This window comes from Cricetulus griseus, chromosome 2 (assembly GCF_003668045.3).
Source record: "Cricetulus griseus strain 17A/GY chromosome 2, alternate assembly CriGri-PICRH-1.0, whole genome shotgun sequence".
Classification (NCBI taxonomy): domain Eukaryota; kingdom Metazoa; phylum Chordata; class Mammalia; order Rodentia; family Cricetidae; genus Cricetulus; species Cricetulus griseus.
In genome coordinates, this window is record NC_048595.1 from 329,701,155 (window position 1) to 329,721,689 (window position 20,535).

Here is a 20,535-nt window from a genome sequence, read left to right on the forward strand (position 1 = left end):
AACTGTACCAGCACCAGGTGGCCCTGCCAATCCCTCTGCCATAAAAGAACCTGCCTGCTTCTTGCAAAGCTCACACTGTGCTCCTTCACCTACTGTGAGGTAGGAACACCTAACACCCTAGATAAGTGTCAGTCTGCACAAATGCCCCCGAGACTTTTGTAAAATCAAAGCACTTCACCGATCCACCCTTCCCCGCCCCGCCCCCTTTGGCTGCAGGGGCCTTCTCCAGTACTAAACCGTGTTCGAGGGAAGGATTGCTGGGTTCAGTTACCGCCTGTCTGGTTCCTGTTACACGGCTCTACAGCGCCTGAAATCTCATACAGTGCTTGACTAGTAAACCTTTTCTCTAACGTGAATGGGAACTTCTACTCATCCCAAGGTGACATACCAAGATTATAAATCTTAGAAGCCAGTTTTCAAAGACAAAAATCCTGCAAGTGTATCTTAGGTTTAAATGACACCCTGAGAACTTGGTAAAAGAATAAGTTATATTAAGGCACAATGCCCTTATGGGTGAACTTATTCCTATGTGTGGGCCCTCAAGACTTCAGGAGGTAAAGAAGAATCTTCGGTACTGGGCAAACTCTTTCTGAGAGTGACCAGGTAGTACAGCTATGTGCTCTGGATGACACTGAGGTGACCTACTTAATGGAGGCCCCCAGGCACTGCTACAAGTCCAGGAACTGCCCAACTAGCCTACCAAGAACCTGTAAGCCCAGTCTATGCTTTTGCTGCTTGAGCCCTTCAGCTGGGCCATAAACTCCATCTGAGCAGAGGGAAGAACAGAGGACCCATGTGTTTGAACATGCCAAGGGGCTCTCCCGCATGTTCTGCTTCAACGTACAGCTGCCAAGCATTCAGTTAAGTACCCAGCATTTTGCTGGGTGCTACGTTCCTTCCCAGCCATAGCCCTGCCCACCAGGTCTCATGGACTTCTGGGGCTAGCAGTGATTCAACAATGGAGTTAACTTTAAAATCTCAACAATGTCAACAGTGACACTGCAGACACAAAAGCCAGACAGGGCAAGTGGAAAGCTTCCCTAAGAAAGGGACAAGGAACTAAGACTTCAACAATAAGTTGAGTGATTTCAACAACGATGGAAGAGTGAAGACAGAGAGAACATGCAAAGTACAGACACCCTGTTCGGAGTCTGAGGAAATGAAGGAAGGGAGCCTAGGGACTAGAGTGAGCCAGGATGGACCTGAGAGGTAGCGAATCCAGCCAGAAGGACTCCTGAGGGAGTGTTATGGATTCATTTGTTCTTTGTTTCAATGAAAAGCATTAGAGAATTTCTGGACTTAATAGAATTCGTTCTTTCTGGAGGGAGGAAGCTAATAGGTTAGGTTTACATTTAAATGGTCACTCAGGCATATAACATGGAAAGCAGTCTGGAAGGGCAAGAGTGAGGTTCAGGGTGCCCAAGAGGCTGACCTGTAGGTCTATGAGAGATGGCAGATGCCTGAACTGGGGAGGGGGCAACAGGCTAAACTGCCAGGCACATGAGGGTCAGCAAGACTGAGGGAGAGGGAGGCAGGTGGCAAGGAGGGTTCCTAGGACCTATTTCCATACGTGGTGAGTGGGAGCCGCTTAGCAGAAGTGTTAGGAAAGAAAAGCAGTTTGGTTCTGGTGCACTCTGAAGCCCAGAGAGGTCATGACCAGTAAAACAAACTCTAGAGCTATTCTGAATGGTCAATGTAAGGAGACTGAAGAGGGAAGGCTCAGGGTCACCCTGAGGACTTAAGTCTAACGTCCCAAAGGACAGTCTCCAAGGAAGAACTGCTACATTATTTTGTAAATACACTTAAGTTATTGGAATATGCTAATAATTGTTATAGCTGTGGCATATTTGTCAACATTTTCTCTGACTGCTTACTAAATACCAGCAAACTGCTGCTCCACACCAAGTGAGGTACAAAACATACACATTCATGCTGGGAAAAGGGATGAAGAACCAGGGTCCTGATATGATACTTAGTATTCAGAATGCTGTAAGACCTGTTTGAAGACAGCTTGCTAACACATCAGATCATGATTACTTCAGCCATCCAGAAAGCCAAGCTCCCACCTGCCATCTAGTATCTACCCCATCCTCACTCCACACTTGCCCCAGACATTTAGGCATACATGCGACAAACTTACTTGTTTAACTAACTACAGCACAGTGTATACCGTACCATGCAGCTCCAGAGACATCCTCTTGATCGTCAAGAGGTCCAATGTCCACAGGAAGAATTCTCAGCTGAGAGCCATGCACTTTAAATGTTTGTTTGTTTTTTGAGACAGGGTTTCTCTGTGGCTTTGAAGGTTGTCCTGGAACTCACTCTGTAGACCAGGCTGGCCTCGAACTCACAGAGATCCGACTGCCTCTGCCTCCCGAGTGCTGGGATTAAAGGCGTGTACCACCAACGCCTGGCCATGCACTTTAAATGTGTACCTAGTTAGGACTTAAAACTTCTGCTTGGCACTGTGTACTATCCCAGTCTATAAATCAAAGTATCAAGGCAACAACTCAACGATGACAGCACCGGACTCCCTACAACCATACCCAAGTCAACTGGGGTGAACCACTGGACAGCAGGGAAGACAAGGCTATCCTGATCAGCTTACACCCTAGTGCACATTTTGTGTTCCCTGCATCGTTTTCCTAACCATCAAGAGCTGCTTTTACTAATAATAATGACAGAGTTTTAAAATCAGTGTTGCAAATGCTGAATTCCCTGCTTCCATATGCTCATTTTAATTTTCTCTTTGAAAAGGGGAAAAAAAAAATCATGCCTGAACTTGCAGCTTTGTCGACATCCCTCTAAATAAGAGCAGGCAGAGAGCGTGAACCAAGTCTATATCTACCTACTGGTGCTGCAACCCAAACCTACAGCGTGTCTGTCCTGAGAAGGAAACTGGAAGAAAAGAGCAAAAACCAACAATCAGACTCGCACGAGAGGGCAAATCCACCTTTCCAAGCTACTGACTTAGAAGGCTGGGTTACTGGCCTCAGGGAGCTAAGAAGGTGTGGCTGTGTTCACCTAATGGTGTGGGCGAGGTCCAGAGCACTGGGTTTAGTCAGTCAGTCTGTCTGTCTGTCTTGGTCTCTCTCTCTGCACTTAACATGGTATGGTGAAACGTGTTCACTCATGATACACAAGCTGAAACAGAGTCTCTGTACTGGTGACCTTTCTATCAACCAAACCACTGTCTTGCAAAGTTCATCTACACTGAACGAATGAAATCTGAGACAGTGAGGACACTATCCCGGTTTCTTTGTCTCCTTCCACTTATGATTTAATGCTGCACTAATCTAAGAAACATTCAACACTAATCATTTATTCTCTTTGCTGAAGTAAGTGTGTGTGTGTGTGTGTGTGTGTGTTAAACAGTAATTACTTGTAAAATAATGGTGCCCGTGCAAGGCTGGGTTACAGAAATGTGTCATGGATGTACTGGCAGGGGAAGAGTCCAAGCCAGTCCTCTCACGACTCCTACTGAACAACTCCCTTTTTAAGGTTCACCAATTAACTTAATAATTAACTTGAACACAAAAATGGAAACAGCAGAAACTGTCGAAAGGAACTGGGCAACAGAGGCAGTATGACTTGGGTTGAATCCTATCTCGTCTGCTAGCTGAGTGATCATGGGGTTTTTATATCTCCAATTAATTTTTACCTCCCCAGACAGAACTAACTCATCATGCCTGAGAGGCTGCAGTGGTGATTAAACAAGCTGGCCTACATAACCTGCCTGCCACACAGAAGGCAAGGAAGGTGACTATATTAAAAGCATACCCATCAATCAACAAACTCAGCAAATGGGTTTATGTTTAGCAATCAGAAGAGCACCAGACTGCCAGGGCCTCAATTTTTTCATGATTAAAAATGTTCTCAAATTATTTCTTAAAGACAACTTTGTTATTTTTAATATTGCACATTCAGCAATCAAACCCTAGGCCTTGCTCATCCTGCTAGGGCACACATTCTTCCACCTCTGAGCCCCGATACAGGCCCCCTTTACATTCTTAGGCAACTCTAACTTTTAACTAAAGATACAGAAAGGCTGGGGCTAAGGGGGACAAGCAAGTCTAAAGGATATACACGACACATGTGATACAAACAAAGCACTCTACGGTGAAAAGTGAATAGACATAGGGCTCAGGAGCACTCTCTGTGGACCAAGACTTTCCCATGCTGTGCTTTCCCACTTTCTTCCATACATACACATCACCTACCCCTCCGCCCAAGCAGACACAGAATGCAAAGGCAGTACTAACTCAGCACTGCGGGATGCCCCCTGCTTTTCCTCAGGATAATCTATTTCCCCTGACTACTTGTCCCTCACCATTTCTTCCTTTGGAACTGGCCATCAGGGTCAAGGGCAGAGCAGCAGAAATCAGCCTAGACAAACTAGCTGCAAACATCCCTTTCTCTGCACATTTTGAACTCTTCGGGGCCACAGTTCAGTGACCAAAACACGCAACACATCATGCTTGAAGAGCTACAGAAGTGAGTCCTAGTCCCAGCTAACAAAATGGAGTCATTATAGTGTATTGGAAATCATATAGCAAGGAATGCTGGTTAACCAGTCACCCTTGCCAAGATCAGATATGAAGAGAAAACAAAAGCTGGCAACCACTCTAGCTCTGATATTTCTCTTCCAGAGTCCTATTTAATAAGGTTAATCTTTTAAAAATACAGTAATTTCCTTAGCTGGTTTAAAACAAAACCTGGAGAGAATTCCTGAGTACAAAATCCTAGGAAATCATGCAAGGCTGCTCTATGATTTTAGGGCATCATCCACTTTAAGTTTGAAAGGATTTATTTTTAGGTTTATTATTAATGTTCTTATAACTCCCTTTTAGCAAAGGGTCAGTAATATTTTTAGCCTAACATCTTCTAAAAGGAAGTGAAACTGAGGCCGATGAGGAAGCAAAGGCGGCTTATGAAATATCTTTAGTTTTCAGCAACACTAACATTAACAAGCACAGCATATCTTGCTCTTTCACGGGGCAGCAAATTGATAGTTTGGTTGAAGCAACAAAAATAGGATGGAGTAATTATATCTGCCAAACTCACAACAGCCTGTTCAATGGAGAGTAACACTGTAATTTTTCTTCAAAGGCAGTAAATAGGAAGGAGAAGCCCCTCATTCTGAAGTATAAGGAAAAATCCCTGGCCCTTGGGCGCCACTTACAGGCACAAACTTTCACTGACTTCAGTTATTTCTCTGAAGGAGAGAGGGCAGTCACACAATCTTTGATTCTAATGAATTTCCCATAAGTTATCTTTTACAAATGTGTATTTTCTACACTTTGAATTTTTAGACTCAAATTTGAAAACTGGATTAAAAAAATAAAAAGGATGCAATAGGTCTTTAGACACATAGAAAGGGTCTTCAGCCCTTTACTACCACTGAAAATAAACCCACAAAATACTAGTATTAAATTTTCCTCTTTAAAGTATGAATATGAACTACTTGAAAAGGGGGAAACAGTGTTCAACTGGGATTTTATCTCACTGCTTTATAATCATTTCCCCAAGACTTTAAATGATGAAACAATAAAGCATTGTAACAGGAAGCACAAAATACATGGCAATAATTTCATATACCTCTTCTTTGTGATATAAGTTTTATGCCAGCAGATTTGAAATGAATTTCAACATAGTTCTACAAAAACGGGAGGGTGTCACTATTATTTCAAAAGGATAGAGAATCAATATTTTACTGCAAATGAAGTTTTCCCATATGACATTTGAGATGCAAACAGCTTTCTAGCTGCTTTTCTTTTTAAAGACTGACTGAACAATTATAAGCCACTATATGAGAGAGAGGGAGAGAGAGAGAGAGAGGAGAAATAAAAGAGAAGAAAAAGGAAATGCAAAAATTAATCCTAGGTTGCCCAGTCATTCAATTCTATCTGTCTTCACCTTGGCCCTCTGATTTTGTGTCTAGAGGCAACACTAAAGTTCTATATGTCATTTTTGTAGTTGTTCTCATACTATACTCACAGGCCATTATATCGACTATAATAATGCTTAAGTGTGGCAAACTGCATTATCATCTAGAAAAAAAAAACAGGTTTCACAGGACTAGATAAAATTAATTCCTCAAAGTTGGAGTTAATTCTTCCTTTTTTCTTCTTTCATCTGCAGATGACCTACAGTAATTGTTGCCACTTAAGAGTTATTCTGGTTAGGCTTTCTAATCCTCACAGAAACAGGAAATCCTAGAGGAAGGTATCTGCTGTAAAATACGTGTACAAATACACACACACACACAGAGCTGCAGCAGGGTTACTACCCACACTGCCAGGGTACAGACCTGGCTCAGCGTACTTGTTACTACTGGGGGTGGGGGAGGGAAAACCACCTCCGAGCAATAAATGAACCGTGATTTAAAACAATCTAGTGCACAAAAAAAGGTCAAATTACTTTAGATAACTAACCGAAACCAAGGATTCCCACTGTCAGATTCGACACACAATAAAACACTCTCCACCCATGGTAAATGTCAAGAAATTCTACCGGGCCACCAGGCGACTATCACGAAAACATATTCAGCAACTTCACGCATCCGTCAAGATTTTGTGGTCAGAATCAGAATTTTTGAAGTATCATATACTTCAAAGAATTTCCTTTAACAGAAAAATTTCCAGTAGCCAAAAAGAGGGCGAGGCCAAAGAGCCGTTGGTGTAAACTATCTTACGCACATCCTACTTCTGGTGCACCGGAAGACCCCTGCCAGCGAAGCCCGCAGCTCTGCACCGTCCCTGTCCCCGCCACGCAGCGGGGCTGCGGGGCGCAGTCCCCACTGCTTTGAAACTGAATGGCTGACACATCCGGTCCTGGATCCCATAGCATTCCGCCAAATGTGAACTTCAAAGGCGGATTCAAACTCCAAGCACCAGGCGCTCTAGCCTCAGAGGTGCAGTAGGAATTCCCAAGGACACGCAGCGAGGGGAGCCACGAGTCCCCGCAGACCCGGGCGCCCCGCGAGCCTGCAGTGTCCGCCCACGTCCATTTGACAGGCGTTCCCCGCAGTCCCCCGGAATCCCCTGGCCGCCGCCCGCGGCGCGCCGCCCGAGCCCGGCCCGGTACCTGGCCGCGGGCGCGTGTCGCCGTGGGGCCGAGGGGCTCTTTCCTGTCACAGCACGCGGACCCACAGCCGTCACCTTCGCGCTCCGTGTCCCCCACTCACTGCGCGCCGTGGGGGGCTCTCACGACCCTCGGCCCGGCTCCGGGAGCCCCGCACCTTCGCGGCTTGCACGCCTGTCACATGTCCGCAAACAATAACAAACTCTCCCGCACGTTCCCGTCCCGTCCCGGGCGCCGCCCGACCTTCAGGGCTCGGGGACGCGGGGCCCCACGAGCCGAGCCCCGGAAGCCGCGCTCCGCGCTCGCTTCATTCATTGCCCGCCCGGCCCGGCCCGGCCCGCCGCTCACCCGGAGGGGGCCGCTGCAGCAGGAGGCTCGGTCCCCGCGGGGCTCCGGGCGCCGCTGTCCCGCGCGGCCGCCAGCTCGGCAGAGTGGGCGCCGCCGCAGCGACTCGCCGCTCCGGGGGCGGCGGTCCGCCGCGGGGTGGAAGCCGCTCGCTCCTGCCGCCGCGTCCGCGGGCTCCGGCGATGGGGAAGTGGATGGGCAGGGCGGCGAGGCGGTGAGGAAGAGCGGCGGCTCGGGCAGCTGGTCCAGCTCCACACTCCGCACTTTGCGCAGCTGCCGCCGCCGCCAGTCCGCGCGCTCGCGCCCGCGCTGCCGGGCTCCCGCAGCAGCCCCGCGCCCGCCGCGGACGTGCCGCTTCCCTGGAGAGCTCCGCCGCCACCGCCCGCCTCGGGGCTCGCCGCCGCGGCGCCCGGGAATCCCGACGACGAGCCGCGATCGCCGCCGCCGCCGCCGCCGCCATTTTCTCTCGCGGGCTACATTCGCTCGTGCCTGCGGGGGGGAGGGGGCGGGGAGAGCGCGGGGGGCGGGCGGAGCGGCGAGCGGGCGGGCGGGTGCGCGGGCGCGCGCTGCGCCGAGTGCGCGGCGCGAGCGAGGCCGCGCCGCCTGGCCCGGGAGCGCGGAGCGGCGGGTGGCGCAGGTGGGAGGGCAAAGGGGCTGCTCGGGGGCCGCGCGGGGCGCTGTGTGCTGCGAGCCCGCTGAGGCCAGGTAGTGCGGGGCGGGGTCGCGGCTCGGCGGGAGCTCGCTCACCCTTGAGCAAGCAGTCACAGGGGCTTGAGTCGATGGTGCTGGAAGGGTACGCGAAACGGGAGGACTCACAGTCTGTCACTGCATGCGCTTAGTAGCCGGCTCGGGGCTCCCCCCGCGCGCACCGGCCCGGCCCGCGCCCGCGCCAGCGCCCGACGCGCAGGTGGCGCCCGGGACTGTCTCCTGCAGCCACCGAAAGGCCGTCGTTCCACCGGAGGGACGCGAAGCCTTCTGTTAGGAAAGCAGACCTCTCGTCCCGCCCTCGTGCCACAAATAACACAACTTAAGATTTCCTGTACTACCTTGTGCACAGCTGAAACCGCTGGTTTGGGACACCCTTCCCCCTCCCACCGGTCACGCAGAGGGACCAACCCGGGTCTCTGCTAGTGGTTACTCCCCGGTCTTGGAAAGGCAGGCTCCAACCGAAAGCGGGTGAGCACGTCTGGGGAAGGAGCCAACGCTGTGCCAGGAAGCTCTGGAACTTGCCATCTTCCACCAGTACCACTCCCCCACCCCCCGCCTTCGATGCTCCCCGCCGCACGTCCGTCTTCCTGGCAGTCAGGTGACAGACCGGGTTCCCGGGTCCCCCACCCCCGCTGCTCCCAGGTTGTCCTAAGCGGTGTGTCCGTCGCCGTTCCACTGCCTGGGAGTCTTTCCAGAGAAGGTGCTCGGGATAGAAAAGCAGTATGTACGTAATAGTGATTTTTGTTTTAGATCACATTACTACGAGATAGAGCTGCTGTGTTTCTATCTCTCCGCCCCTAGAACAGGCAACTCTCGGAACCCAGGGTCTCCAGATTTATTTTGTGAAACATTAAGACATGAGGCGTGGGGGAGGGGTAAGAAGGGTTTCTCTCGCAGAGAAAGGAGAAAGCTTTCCTGCATTTAGACAAAAGCCTGAGCTATCTGCAAAATAATTCACTTAACTTCTCTAAAATAGATCAAATGAAGCCCCACCCCCTCACGTGCATAATGCAAGCCGGAGAGTAAGGTGATACAAAGGGATTTTAAAAGGGTCCTGACTTCAACTTAAGCTCAATGTTTTGAACAGTGCTATAACATCTGGCATACTATAGTTTTCAATGGTTACATTAAAAGGTACACGTTTTGAAAGTTCAGATTAGTCTGTTCAAGATCCAGGTCTACATTTGGGCTATAATTATATGCTCTTTTAATGGTAGACAAGCATAACATCCAAACCAAACAGTAGTTATTTCCCAGGTCTTCCTAGATTGCCGCACCCACCAAATCCTAAATTGAAAAGGATTAGCTTTCCTGGTTTCTCCTGAGATCTAAAATAAACTTTTAAATTGGCACACTCATGGATAGGTACCTGTAAGTGAGAAAAGCCAGTGCAGGCCCATGAGTCTTTGTTTCCATCTTTGGACAAGTTTTAAAAATTTGGTCTGAGTAGCAAAGTTAAAAAAAAAAAAACAACAAACAAAACAAAACAAAACAAAAAACAACAGGAAAATGTGACTTTTACCTCTTTATTTTTAAAAAATAATTTATTTCATTTCATGTGCATTGGATTTTGCCTGCATGTATGTATGGGTGAGGGTGTCAGATCCCCTGGAACTGGAGTTAAAGACAGTTGTGAGCTGAAAATTGAACCAGGTGCTCTGGAAGAGCAGTCAGTACCTTTAACCACTGAGCCATCTCTCCAGCCCCTACCTCTTCATTTGTAGAGTGGTTGAGCTGTGCAAAAATAAAGGGGCATCAAATGAAGCACAATTGATTAATCTCAGTTCTCTGGTCTCCACACACCACATAACTCGATGGAGAAATTTAAGTGCTATTTTTCCCACAGTTCCTGGTGTTTTGAGATCCATTGCCTTTCATCTTTCATGGACATATTCTGGTTGGACACAGTTTTCCTTCAGAGATAAGTAGCGAAAGGCCCAGAATGGCTAAGGAAGTCTTCCCTTTACTATATGTTAATATAAAGTCGTCTTTGAAAGCAGTTAACTAATTAGGTTCCTGCCCAACTTTGTGAGTCTTAAGCACATTAAATGTCTCCCCCAACCACCACACACACTAACTACACCCACCTCTACCCTAGTCTTTGGAGCTGTTTGGATCCTGCCTTTTATTCCTGTAAGGGGCTTATGTCAAATTGCAGGCTGCTATAGGCTCTGCATTACATTAATTTGATTCCATTTTCCCCTCTTTTCTTCACAGCTATGATTTCCAGCCTCTTGATTTCCAGTCTCACTTGGACTTAAACTTAGCAGTGATTTCCTGTACTCAGACAATTTCAGTAACTTTTACACCGAGCTTTCCAGGTCACCGCTCCCACAGAGTGCTGCCGGGAATGGCCCAAGTCACACTCGAGCTGCTACACCAAGTTCATTTGGAGGATAAACACGGGGCATTTCCTCATTGTGCATAAATATCAGGGCGTGAAAATGAAAAAGACGTATGTGCTAGCAGAATATTTCAGCTTGTATGCATCTCTTCAGCACCTCTCTTGTGCATGCAAGGCTTTTTATTCCTCTCAGCGGGTATCATGATTGTTTTAACAGAATAAAATGTTTTCATCTACAAATATTATTATTGGTGGGTATTTGTCAGGCTGACTGACATATTTTCAGACCCACGGGTATGTAAACATGCTCACATCAGAGCTCTGTTTGTGAGATCCATATGTGAGTAAGATAGTCAAGACTAAGAATGAATGGCTGGAGAGATGGCTCATTAAACAAGGGTGCTTGCTGCTCTTCCAGAAGGCCTGAGCTTGTTCCCAGCCCCTGATTCACAACCACTTATAACTCCATCTCTAGGAGATCTGACACCCTTTCTGGCTTTCTTGGGCACCTGCACACAGCATATGCATGCACACATACATACATGATAAAAGCTGGCATTTTGTCATGCTGATACATATTTATTTTGGATACTTGATAGAGAAGTGAAGCTAGATATTGTTTTCTTCATGTTTTGTTTTGTTTCTGCAGACACACTATTATCCAGGTGATTCCAGATGTTTTAACTCATCTATGGGCACTGTAGGTGATGTTATAGTAGCAAATCTAACTAGTGTCCATACGACTAGTTCATCCAGTTGCACACACTAGCTGTTACTGTGTGGTAGTGTGCCATGCAACATGCAGAGGGAAGCCACAGCATAGTAGATACTCATGGCCTGTGCCAGAAGTGTGCTTGCGTACTTCTGTTCACACTAGGTAAGTTACAGGGCCCATGAGAACCTGACTTCACCTATTGTAACTGCTCTTGGGAAATTTAATGACATATTATTCAATTGATTATTAGAGCAATAAAATATGACTATGAATGAAAAATGAAAATTGTCAATGAAAACTAAACTAAGTGCTTCAAAGAACGAATGTGGGCAAGGCATGGAAAATATTTGCTGTCAAATCAATCGTGGTTATGACTGTTATAAAATATGGGGAAGAGAGTATTCCCATTTACAAGAATTTACTTTGTAAGTATCTTTGCATACTAGCTTATAATGACAATGCAATTTGCAGGCAGGGTGAACTGTGAGATGGATACATGGAAGTATAAACAGATCTTATACACAACAACAACAACAACCACAACAAAACCACCATCACCACCACCACCACCACCACCAACAACAACAACAAACCCAAAACAAGGTCCTGTCACCAAATCCTAATCCCAAACCAGCAAACTGAACAAAGCAAAGCCCTGCTATTTAAATGAGAGTAAAATGGCCAAAATACATATATGCATATAATTCCTTTTGAGTAGGGAATATCTAAAGACTTTTCATCAATTTACCTGCACTGTAATTAAAATCAGAAGCTAAATTTTCTGATAATGAAAAATAGTCAAAGAGACTTTAAATTTAAGAATAAAGCAGAAATTTATTTATTTTGGAGACAGGTCTTACTGGGTAGCTCTGGCTGGCCTGGAACTCATTATGTAGACCAGACTGGCCTTGGACTCACAGAGATCTACTTGCCTCTGCCTATTGAGTGCTGGGTCTAAAGGTGTGGGCCACTATGCCAGGGTGGAAAGTCATTAAATTTAGTCATTCTTTGTAGAAAGTTTTACCCTTCCTAACATGCCCTGATTTTCAAATCATTTGAATGAGCCATGTTGGTTCCTAATGTTAAGAGGATTTGTTTGTTGGGTTTGTGTACATGGTCTTGCTTGGTAGACAAGAATGGGCTCAAATTTGTTATCTTCCCATTTTCCCCCTTCTAGGTGCTGGGATTACAGGCATGTGTCATCATGTCTTGTAGTTGCTTTTTCTTTTCTTTTTTTTCCCAATTTGAGACCAAAAATGTAAATAAGGTATTTACTAGAGGAATAATATTCAGTAAAATATGATGTAAAACACATTGAAGCAGCACAGACAATTTTAGTTTTCTATTAATCACACTTAAGAGTGAGAAAAATAGTAAAATTCATTTCAACAATGTATTTTATACCCTAAATATTTAAATGCATAGTCACACAGTACACAAAACATTGCCAGTGATATGTGTATCTTCTTAATCAAAACTTGTATATTTTATGAGCATTTTATATTTATAGAGCATCTCAAACATCTTAATTCAGACTCTAGACTTTCAGCCTTCAAGATCAGTGGTTCTCAACCTATGGGTCGCAACCCCATTGGGGATGGCATAGCAAAATTCTGCAAATCACATATTTGCATTATGATTCATAACAATAGCAATGCTATAGTTTTGAAGTAACAACGGAAATAATTTTATGGTTGGGGGTGACCACAAAACGAGGAGCTGTGTTTAATGTCACAGTTTCAGGAAGGCTGAGAACCATTGCAGATGCACATGTTGCTCGTGGCTGCTGTAATGCACAGCAAGTTCTGTAACTGTCATATCTAAGACTGTGAGTTTTATGGATTGCGGGGTGTCTGATTAGAGCATATTGGTGTATGACAAATATCCAGCTGTATATGTTCAAAAAACAAAGAAATGGCAGATTCGTTGGTAACATATAATTAACTCAGCTTCTCTATGTCCAGGAATCTAACCTGTCAAGTAAATTTTGATGACTATGGTCAGGGTATCTTTCTGATTCTGTTTTCTTTCCTCAAACTCATAGTTCAACTCGGCATACAGTAAAAACCTATTGTTTCATACCTGACACAGGGATACCAGACATCAATGAACATGGCTTCTAGCCCTATGGAATGCTAAGCGTTCTCATCTCTATCATGGCACCATCAGCTGTTCTGTTCTCACCTCGGTTCCACATCAGGTTCCTGTTCTTCAACCTTCTGAAAGTAAGTCCACTTCACCCACAAACCCTCACCCTCCTGATACTGTCAAGGACAGAGCAGCATTGCAAGAGGAGACCCCACATAACATCTTTAATTACTTCAGAGGTAATATATGAGCCAACCGTAAATGCATTCCTGAGGTTCCTAACTGAAAAGAGTGTTTTTTTTATAAAGACAAAATTGAACTGTGTGTGCAGCTTTAGATTTGATACGACTGGTGTCTTATATAGGTTTCTATTGCTGCGAAGAGACACCATGACCACAACAACTCTTAAAAAGGAGAACATTTAATTGAGGAGGCAGCTTATACTTTCAGAGGTTCAGTCCATTATCATCTTGGTGGGGAGCATGGTATCGTGCAGGCAGACGTGGTCCTGCAGAAGTAGCTGAGAGTCCTACATCTTGCAGATAACAGGAAGTGGTGTGATATGCTGGATGGTATCATGAGCATATATGAGACCACAGCGACATACTTCCTTCAGTGAGGCCACAGCTACTCCAACAAGCCTCCTAATAGTGGCACTCCCTGTGAGATTATGGGGATCAGTTACATTCAAAATATCACAACTGGTGTGACAAAGTACCAAGATGGGGTTGTATTTAGCTGCATATGCTGATGGGCTGATAGTTTTGGAATGAGGAATGAAGTCATACATAATTTTAAAACTTTTAAAATGAAAGTTGTTTAGCCTTCTGAGGTAAAGTTTTACTATATAGCCCTGGATACTCTCTAACTCACTACTATGTAGGCCAGGATATTCTCAAACTTGTGGGCATCTTCTTTCTGCCTCCCTAGTGCTTGGAAGAATTACAGGTGTATATAACTCTGCCCAGTTTTATGAAGAGACATTTAAGGTTTTATTTTTAAAATTCTAATTACATTTCACATAGCTTATGTTAAATCCATTGAAACAATTCAATAAGGTATTAGCTTTTTAAATTTAATTTAAATTAACTTTATCATTTTTAAAAGGCAAAAATAAGTTTAAAATACAAAGTTCATGTCTAGTAAAAATTTGAATAATAATTATTTAAATGAAATGGTACTAAAACTTCTTGAAAGTTGAGTGCTATTAAATACTTTATTAGAATACAACTGTAATTCTATCAATCCATAGTTAATAATGTATAGAATAGCAACACACTTCATATGTTTTGTTTTAATTGTACAACTATACATTTAAGTATACATATATCTCAATATTATAAAATGATCCTAAGCATTCTTTAAAAGTTTTATTTGCATTTTATGTGTATAGGTTTTTTTGCTCTCTCTCTCTCTCTCTCTCTCTCTCTCTCTCTCTCTCTCTCTGTGTGTGTGTGTGTGTGTGTGTGTGTGTGTGTGTGTGTGTGCACATGTGTGCAATGCTTGTGGAGGCCAGAAGAGGGTAGTAGATCTCCTAGGACTGGAGTTACAGATGGTTGTAAGCTGTTTTATGGTTAGGTACAGGGAATTGAACCCAACTCTTCTGCAAGAACAGCAAGTTCTCTTAACCCCTGTGCCATCTCTCTAACCCCATTCTTTAGCATTTGTATATAGGTGTGAATATGCTGATGTGTGAATAGTTTTGGGAATTCACAACATGGGCCACAGTCAGAAGTAACAGTTTGAACCTTCAGATGACTAGGGTATCCTGTGCTGCTATTCCAGAATCTACCAGCTTTCTGCTATATTAAGAGATAGATTTGGCAAGTTAGTACATTAGTCATTTATTTTCTTACTAAACACTTCAGCCAGTGAGACCGCACCTGGTTACAAGCCGATATTCTCTAGCATCAGTAGGAGCCCATCTGTGAACCTTGGTCCTTTCAGCATATAGGCAGGCATGTAAAGTAACCTTTCCCTGCCATTTTGTGAAGCATATGCTTAGGGTGATGGGCTATGCTGAGCCGCCACTGTGTGACAGCACCGAGTGACCAGGTGTCCTTTAGTAAATTTGCAACACACAGAACACTCCAAAGCAGAAAGTCAAGTGCAGAGTTTCCCCCTGCTCAGATCTGAAGGAGGCACTGCTGGGCACCGGCTAAGAGCCAGGCACTCTTCTAGGTTCTTGGAGTAGAGAAAACGAGATAGTGTTTGTTAACTGGGGCAATTTATAAAATCTTGTGTTAGGACCACTTGTGTACAGGTCCACGTTTCCAACTGCTATAAGCCATAACTGGGAGGCACTTCCTCTTCACCATCCTCACCCACCTCGCAGGGTTTCTAATTAGCAGATGCTTAGTAAATAGGAGTTGATTTAGGTGGTTACAAAATGCTGTCTAAAAGTTCTTAGGTTATGCCCTTCAACTCCCTCCTACCCCGCCTCACCCTGGACAAACATGAAATTTCCTTGTACTATTGCTTCATTTGCAAATTGGTGAACTCAGTTTAGAAAAAAATCAGAATTTGTTTTTACATAGTCTAATTGTCTTTTCTGTGTGTATGACACATATATGTGGGTTGTAGGTGTGTATATGTGAGCATGTGTGCAGTTATGTGTGGAGGCCAGAAGCAGATATTAGTTGTCTTCCTCTGTTGCTTTTCATCTTATTTGTTGAGACAGGGTCACTGAACCTGGAGGTTATTGATCTGGCTAGGCTGACTGGCCAGTGAACTTCAGGGATCCCTCACCTCCACCCCCATCCTCACCCTCCCAACACTGGAGTTAGTCATTCTTGGCTTGTACTTGAGTGCTGTGGATCAAACTCAGGTCCTTCTACTTGCATGGCAGGCATTTCACTGACCTGAGCAATCTCCCCAGCCCTTCTAATGGGCTCTTTTGAGAATAATTGGTGGGGAGGAGAGATGAAGAGCAGAAGAGGAGCAGAAGGTTTTGCAGCCAATCCCTTAGAAAGCTTAAGGAAGAGAAAGGGTGGTGAAGGCAGCCTGAAAGCTGCCTTCTGCCATCGCTCGGACTGTTGGTGGAGGAGGCAGAAGGAGAATGCCACCCATGTCTGTGAAATTCATTCTACACATGGATGGGAGAGAGGCCTCTGGGGCCAGGAGCTGGTGGTCCCTGCCCCTCAGTGAGGACAGTGGGAGTCACCACAGGAAGTAGAGCCTTGAAAAGTGGCTTGGGGTTCACGTGGTACTGTGGTTCATAAACACAAAAGGCAGTGACATATGGAATAGAAACCTAGAAAAAAGACTCCTCTATAACACAAACACATTTCAAAGGATAGAGAAGAAGATTCCAAAAGTGTGTAGAGAGCAGGTGCTAAATATTATTAAATATAATTAATGTTTACTGAGTACTTACTGTGTGCCAGAATAGTGGTAAGTGCAACATATTATTAACATTTAATCTATACAATAACCCAATGACACAGGTATTATAATCACGTCCATTTTACAGACGTAGATGAAACACAGAGAGGGTAAGTAACTCAGCCAAGGTTATTCAGCTAGTAACTAGAAGACATAAGATTTGAACTTAGATAGTCTGTTTCCACATTCTTTTAACCTCAAAGCTGCTTTGATGTCTTTCTGAAGTTAGTTGCTATTGTTTTCTTACTAGACATAAGCACATTCATAAGCCCTTTCAAAGGCCTTGTCTCTGTAGACATAATTCCCTAGTGGCTCATTAAACTTCTCAAGTAAAAGTTATACCAAGAAAACCCTTTGAATGGGGAACAGGATACTACACTTTATGGTTTTTTTTTTTTCCTAAATTCAAAGTTGAATCAAACCTCCAATTTGAAAAACAAAATTCTGACCGGACATAAACTTCAAAGATAAAAGTTCCAGATTATTACAGATCTTAAAATCCATTATAAAAAGAAATAGAAAATAATAACAGCATAAATGGTTGATGAAAAAGTATGGTAGAGACAGCTGCTTATAAAATTCTCTCTCCACCCACTACCAGGCACAAGTAAGAAACAACTAACTGCCTTGGCAGGGCTTATGTATCCCAGAATGCCTTGCAGCTAAGTCCGTGAGCTGTGGTTTAGAGACACGGCAGGCACATCTGGATGCAGATGACTACAATAGTGCAGCAGTTGCAGGAGCACAGAACAAAAGGATCCCTGAGTGTACGGGTGGAGGACAGTTCCCTAGACAGCTTTAATTTATTTCCAGGAATAAAGCTATTATCTTGAGCCATTACTTGAATATATGGATCTATTTGATATGGTAATCTTCCTGAAGTCATGCAATATAATTTTCCAAGGAAAAAAAATCTCACATGTTATGAGACTTACAGCTTTTTATGGCAGAAGGAGCATGACACAGTGACAAGCAGGCTGTGGTACCTATCAGGCCCATGTGTGCATCAGCTCTCCCATGACAAGCAGTGGACCTTCATATCAATGAGATACATACGCTTTACCCACCACTAACACGGAAGGTAGCAGTCACCATGGGAGGCTTCCCTGTTATCTCTTTTTCATACCACCACTCTGGTGCACACAAAGCTGATTCCACGGCAGTGTCTGCATCTCTCTGGCCCCTGAGGTTTGCTTTGCTGACTGCATGGCAAGCCAGAAGTGGCCTCCTACCCTGGGCAGTACTCAGCTAGTGATAGGAATTGTGGTAGTGCCTTGCAGTGGGCTGGTACCAATTTATGAGATCCTAGAGTTCATACTTCTTCCTAATTCTAAGTCTAGAGCTATTACTCGGGTAGCTTGAATTTGGCTATTATGGGAATATATACACAACAGAAACTGGCAGGCACACAAATCAGGGGGCTCCCCCACCCTCTTTCAGAGGGTTAAATATTGACCAGGGTGTGCTAGTTCTGTCACGCTGTGGGTGAGATAATTCAGGGGTGTGTTCTACAGATCTCTCTATGTATGTATGTATGTATGTATGTATGTGTATGTAATTTTTTTTAACCCAAGCAGGATTAGGATCCAATCACCTGAAGTGGTGCCAGCTTGGAAAGGCAGCTCTTTTTGGTTCTCTTCTCTGTCCCAGGTCTCCACTCCCCTGTCAGAGTTTCTGTCACTTTTCAAATTGACAAGAATCCTGCATCACAGTCTGCATTTGGGGGAGCTCAAAGCAAGAGAGGAGAGAGCAACTAGAAAAGTTGAAGTCATAAAAAATGCATAAGCAAAGCCCCCTACAAATGGTAGCTTTTCTTGATGACTGAACACACCACCAACTGACACTTGAGCACAATAGCTAATAAGACATCAACATAGTGCATTTAAAACTCAATTGTTTTAAATATGTGAATTGCCTTCAATGGCTCCTAATTTTCCTTATTTTGAATAGTTTCATGATCATTAAAATAGAAGTCTCTGCCCATCCAAGCAGATGATGTTTAACTTCAGAACATACTCTTGAAAGACGCCAATCTCCATGTGTCATTTGCTTGGAGGATGGGGGCTTCTAAGAGCTTTAAGGTCTCTGGTGTGCTTTGTTTATTGGTCCTGGTCTCTGTCAACAATTCTTGGTTTGTTATTTAATTTAGATACTGTGTTGGCCTCATATTTTGTCATGTTTTTAAAGTCACGTGTGCCAGGATCCCAGTGATGCAGTAAGAAATGGCAGAGTCCTTAGAAAGCCCCGCCACAAACCCACCACTGCAAAGATACTCACAAAGATAGAGCATGCTGGGATGGTTTTTCTATACAAAGTGGTTCTTTATGATACCTTTGTGGTGATCTTGTGTTTAATATTAAATGATATCCACTATTATTTGGAACTTCGTAGTATTATGTGTTAAAGGCATGGTCCCCAGCCTATAGTTCTCCTGGGAGAGTGTGGACCCTTTAAGAGGCAGGTAGCTCCACCAGAAGGAAGTTAAGTCATTGGGGGATAGTGGAGATACTGTCTTTGTAGGGATATTGGGGTCCTTATTCCTTTTCTGTCTTTGCTTCCTGTCACTGTAAGGTGAACAGGACTTCTTTACCACAAAGCTGCAAAGAGCCCAAAGTGACAGGGTAGTAACCATGAACAGAAATCTCTGAAAATGCCAGCCCAAATAGACCTTCTCAGGTATTAACCTGAGTGTCTCAAGTATTTTGTCAAGCAGTGGAAATGTCACTGATACAAGGTCTTATCAGCTACCAGAAGTGAAGATGTTGTAGGAAACCTGATACTCAGTTGGAAAGAAAGGGCAGGAAAAGCCCTCACCAAGACTCAGCACATAGCAGCTGGACCACTGGGGTGGTGTTGGATGAATCATTCAGGCCTCTGTTCTCACTACACTTCCCAAAGGGTGAGTACTGAGCTAGAGATGTGCATTCATTTCAGCTGTCAGCTTAGTGAAGTCTATCCAATGTGGACAACGGCCCAAATTTTAATTACAAAATCACAACCTGCTCATCCTGTCTGAATCTTTTAGGGGCTGGAAGCAGGAGGAGGAGACATCTGGTCCCCCCCATTTCCCTATCTTCACTCTTGAGTGAAAATTAGAAAAGAGGGCTTTCATCCAGGAACCAAAAGGAGCAACAATGTGGTCTAAAGCTTTCATTATAAGAGAAATTAATGATTTGACTTGATTTTGAGACATAGTATCATGCAACCCAGACTGGTCTCATACTTGGTATGTAGTCAAAGCTGACCTTGAATTCTTAATCTGTCTGGGATGACAAGAGTGAGTCACTACACTCAGCTTTTATTTTCAAATTAAAAAATAATTACATTGTGTGTGTGTGTGTGTGTGTGTGTGTGTGTGTGTGTGTGTGTGTGGTGTATGTGCATGCGTGTGTGTCTGAGTGCCTATGTGACAGTGTGTGTGTGGGGGGGGGGTGAGAGGACAACATGCAGGACTCAGTTCTCTTCCTTCCATTAAGTGTGGACCAAGGATTGAACTGAAGTGATCAGACTTTGCCAGCAAGCTTCATTACCTATTATACATATAGCTAGTCCCACACTCAGCTTTTTAAAACTAATTATTTATTTTATTTGTGTGTATGTAAATGTATGTGGTCTATGTGTGTGGGATTTACAGGTGTACATGCAAGTTCATGTGCACAAAAGGCCAGAGGAAGGCATCTTGTGTCCTGCCATTGCCCTCTACTTATTCTTGAGACAAGGTCACTTGCTGAACCTAGAGTTAGGCTGGTGAGCAGTAAGCCCTACCAATCCTCCTGTCTCAGCTCCCTTCCCTCAGCATTGGGTTAGAGTTGCCTGGATGACCACACTCAGATTTTTCTGTGGGTTCTAGGGATTTGAATTTGGGTTC

The 20,535-nt window shown here is 44.6% G+C and overlaps 1 protein-coding gene and 1 long non-coding RNA gene across 3 annotated transcripts in view; one reads left to right on the forward strand and one right to left on the reverse strand.

Moving 5' to 3' along the window:
- Map3k1 (mitogen-activated protein kinase kinase kinase 1) overlaps positions 1–7,901 on the reverse strand; it is a gene marked incomplete at its 5' end in the record, with an annotated part of 61,100 nt that extends 53,199 nt beyond the window's left edge. The window contains 3 exon segments of the mRNA XM_035438784.1: positions 7,432–7,545; positions 7,547–7,736; positions 7,739–7,901. Of these exon segments, the coding sequence (XP_035294675.1) occupies positions 7,432–7,545; positions 7,547–7,736; positions 7,739–7,901 (467 nt within the window).
- An 820-nt stretch (positions 7,902–8,721) lies between these two features.
- Positions 8,722–14,294, forward strand: LOC113834145. Of its 2 annotated transcripts, XR_004768526.1 has the most exons (4): positions 8,722–8,860; positions 10,354–10,591; positions 11,130–11,357; positions 13,287–14,294. It is a non-coding gene; the product is annotated as an uncharacterized LOC113834145 (long non-coding RNA). The 2 variants fall into 2 exon arrangements; XR_004768525.1 differs by lacking the exons at positions 11,130–11,357; positions 13,287–14,294 and having other exon boundaries at positions 10,354–10,725.
- The last annotated feature ends 6,241 nt before the right edge of the window (positions 14,295–20,535 follow it).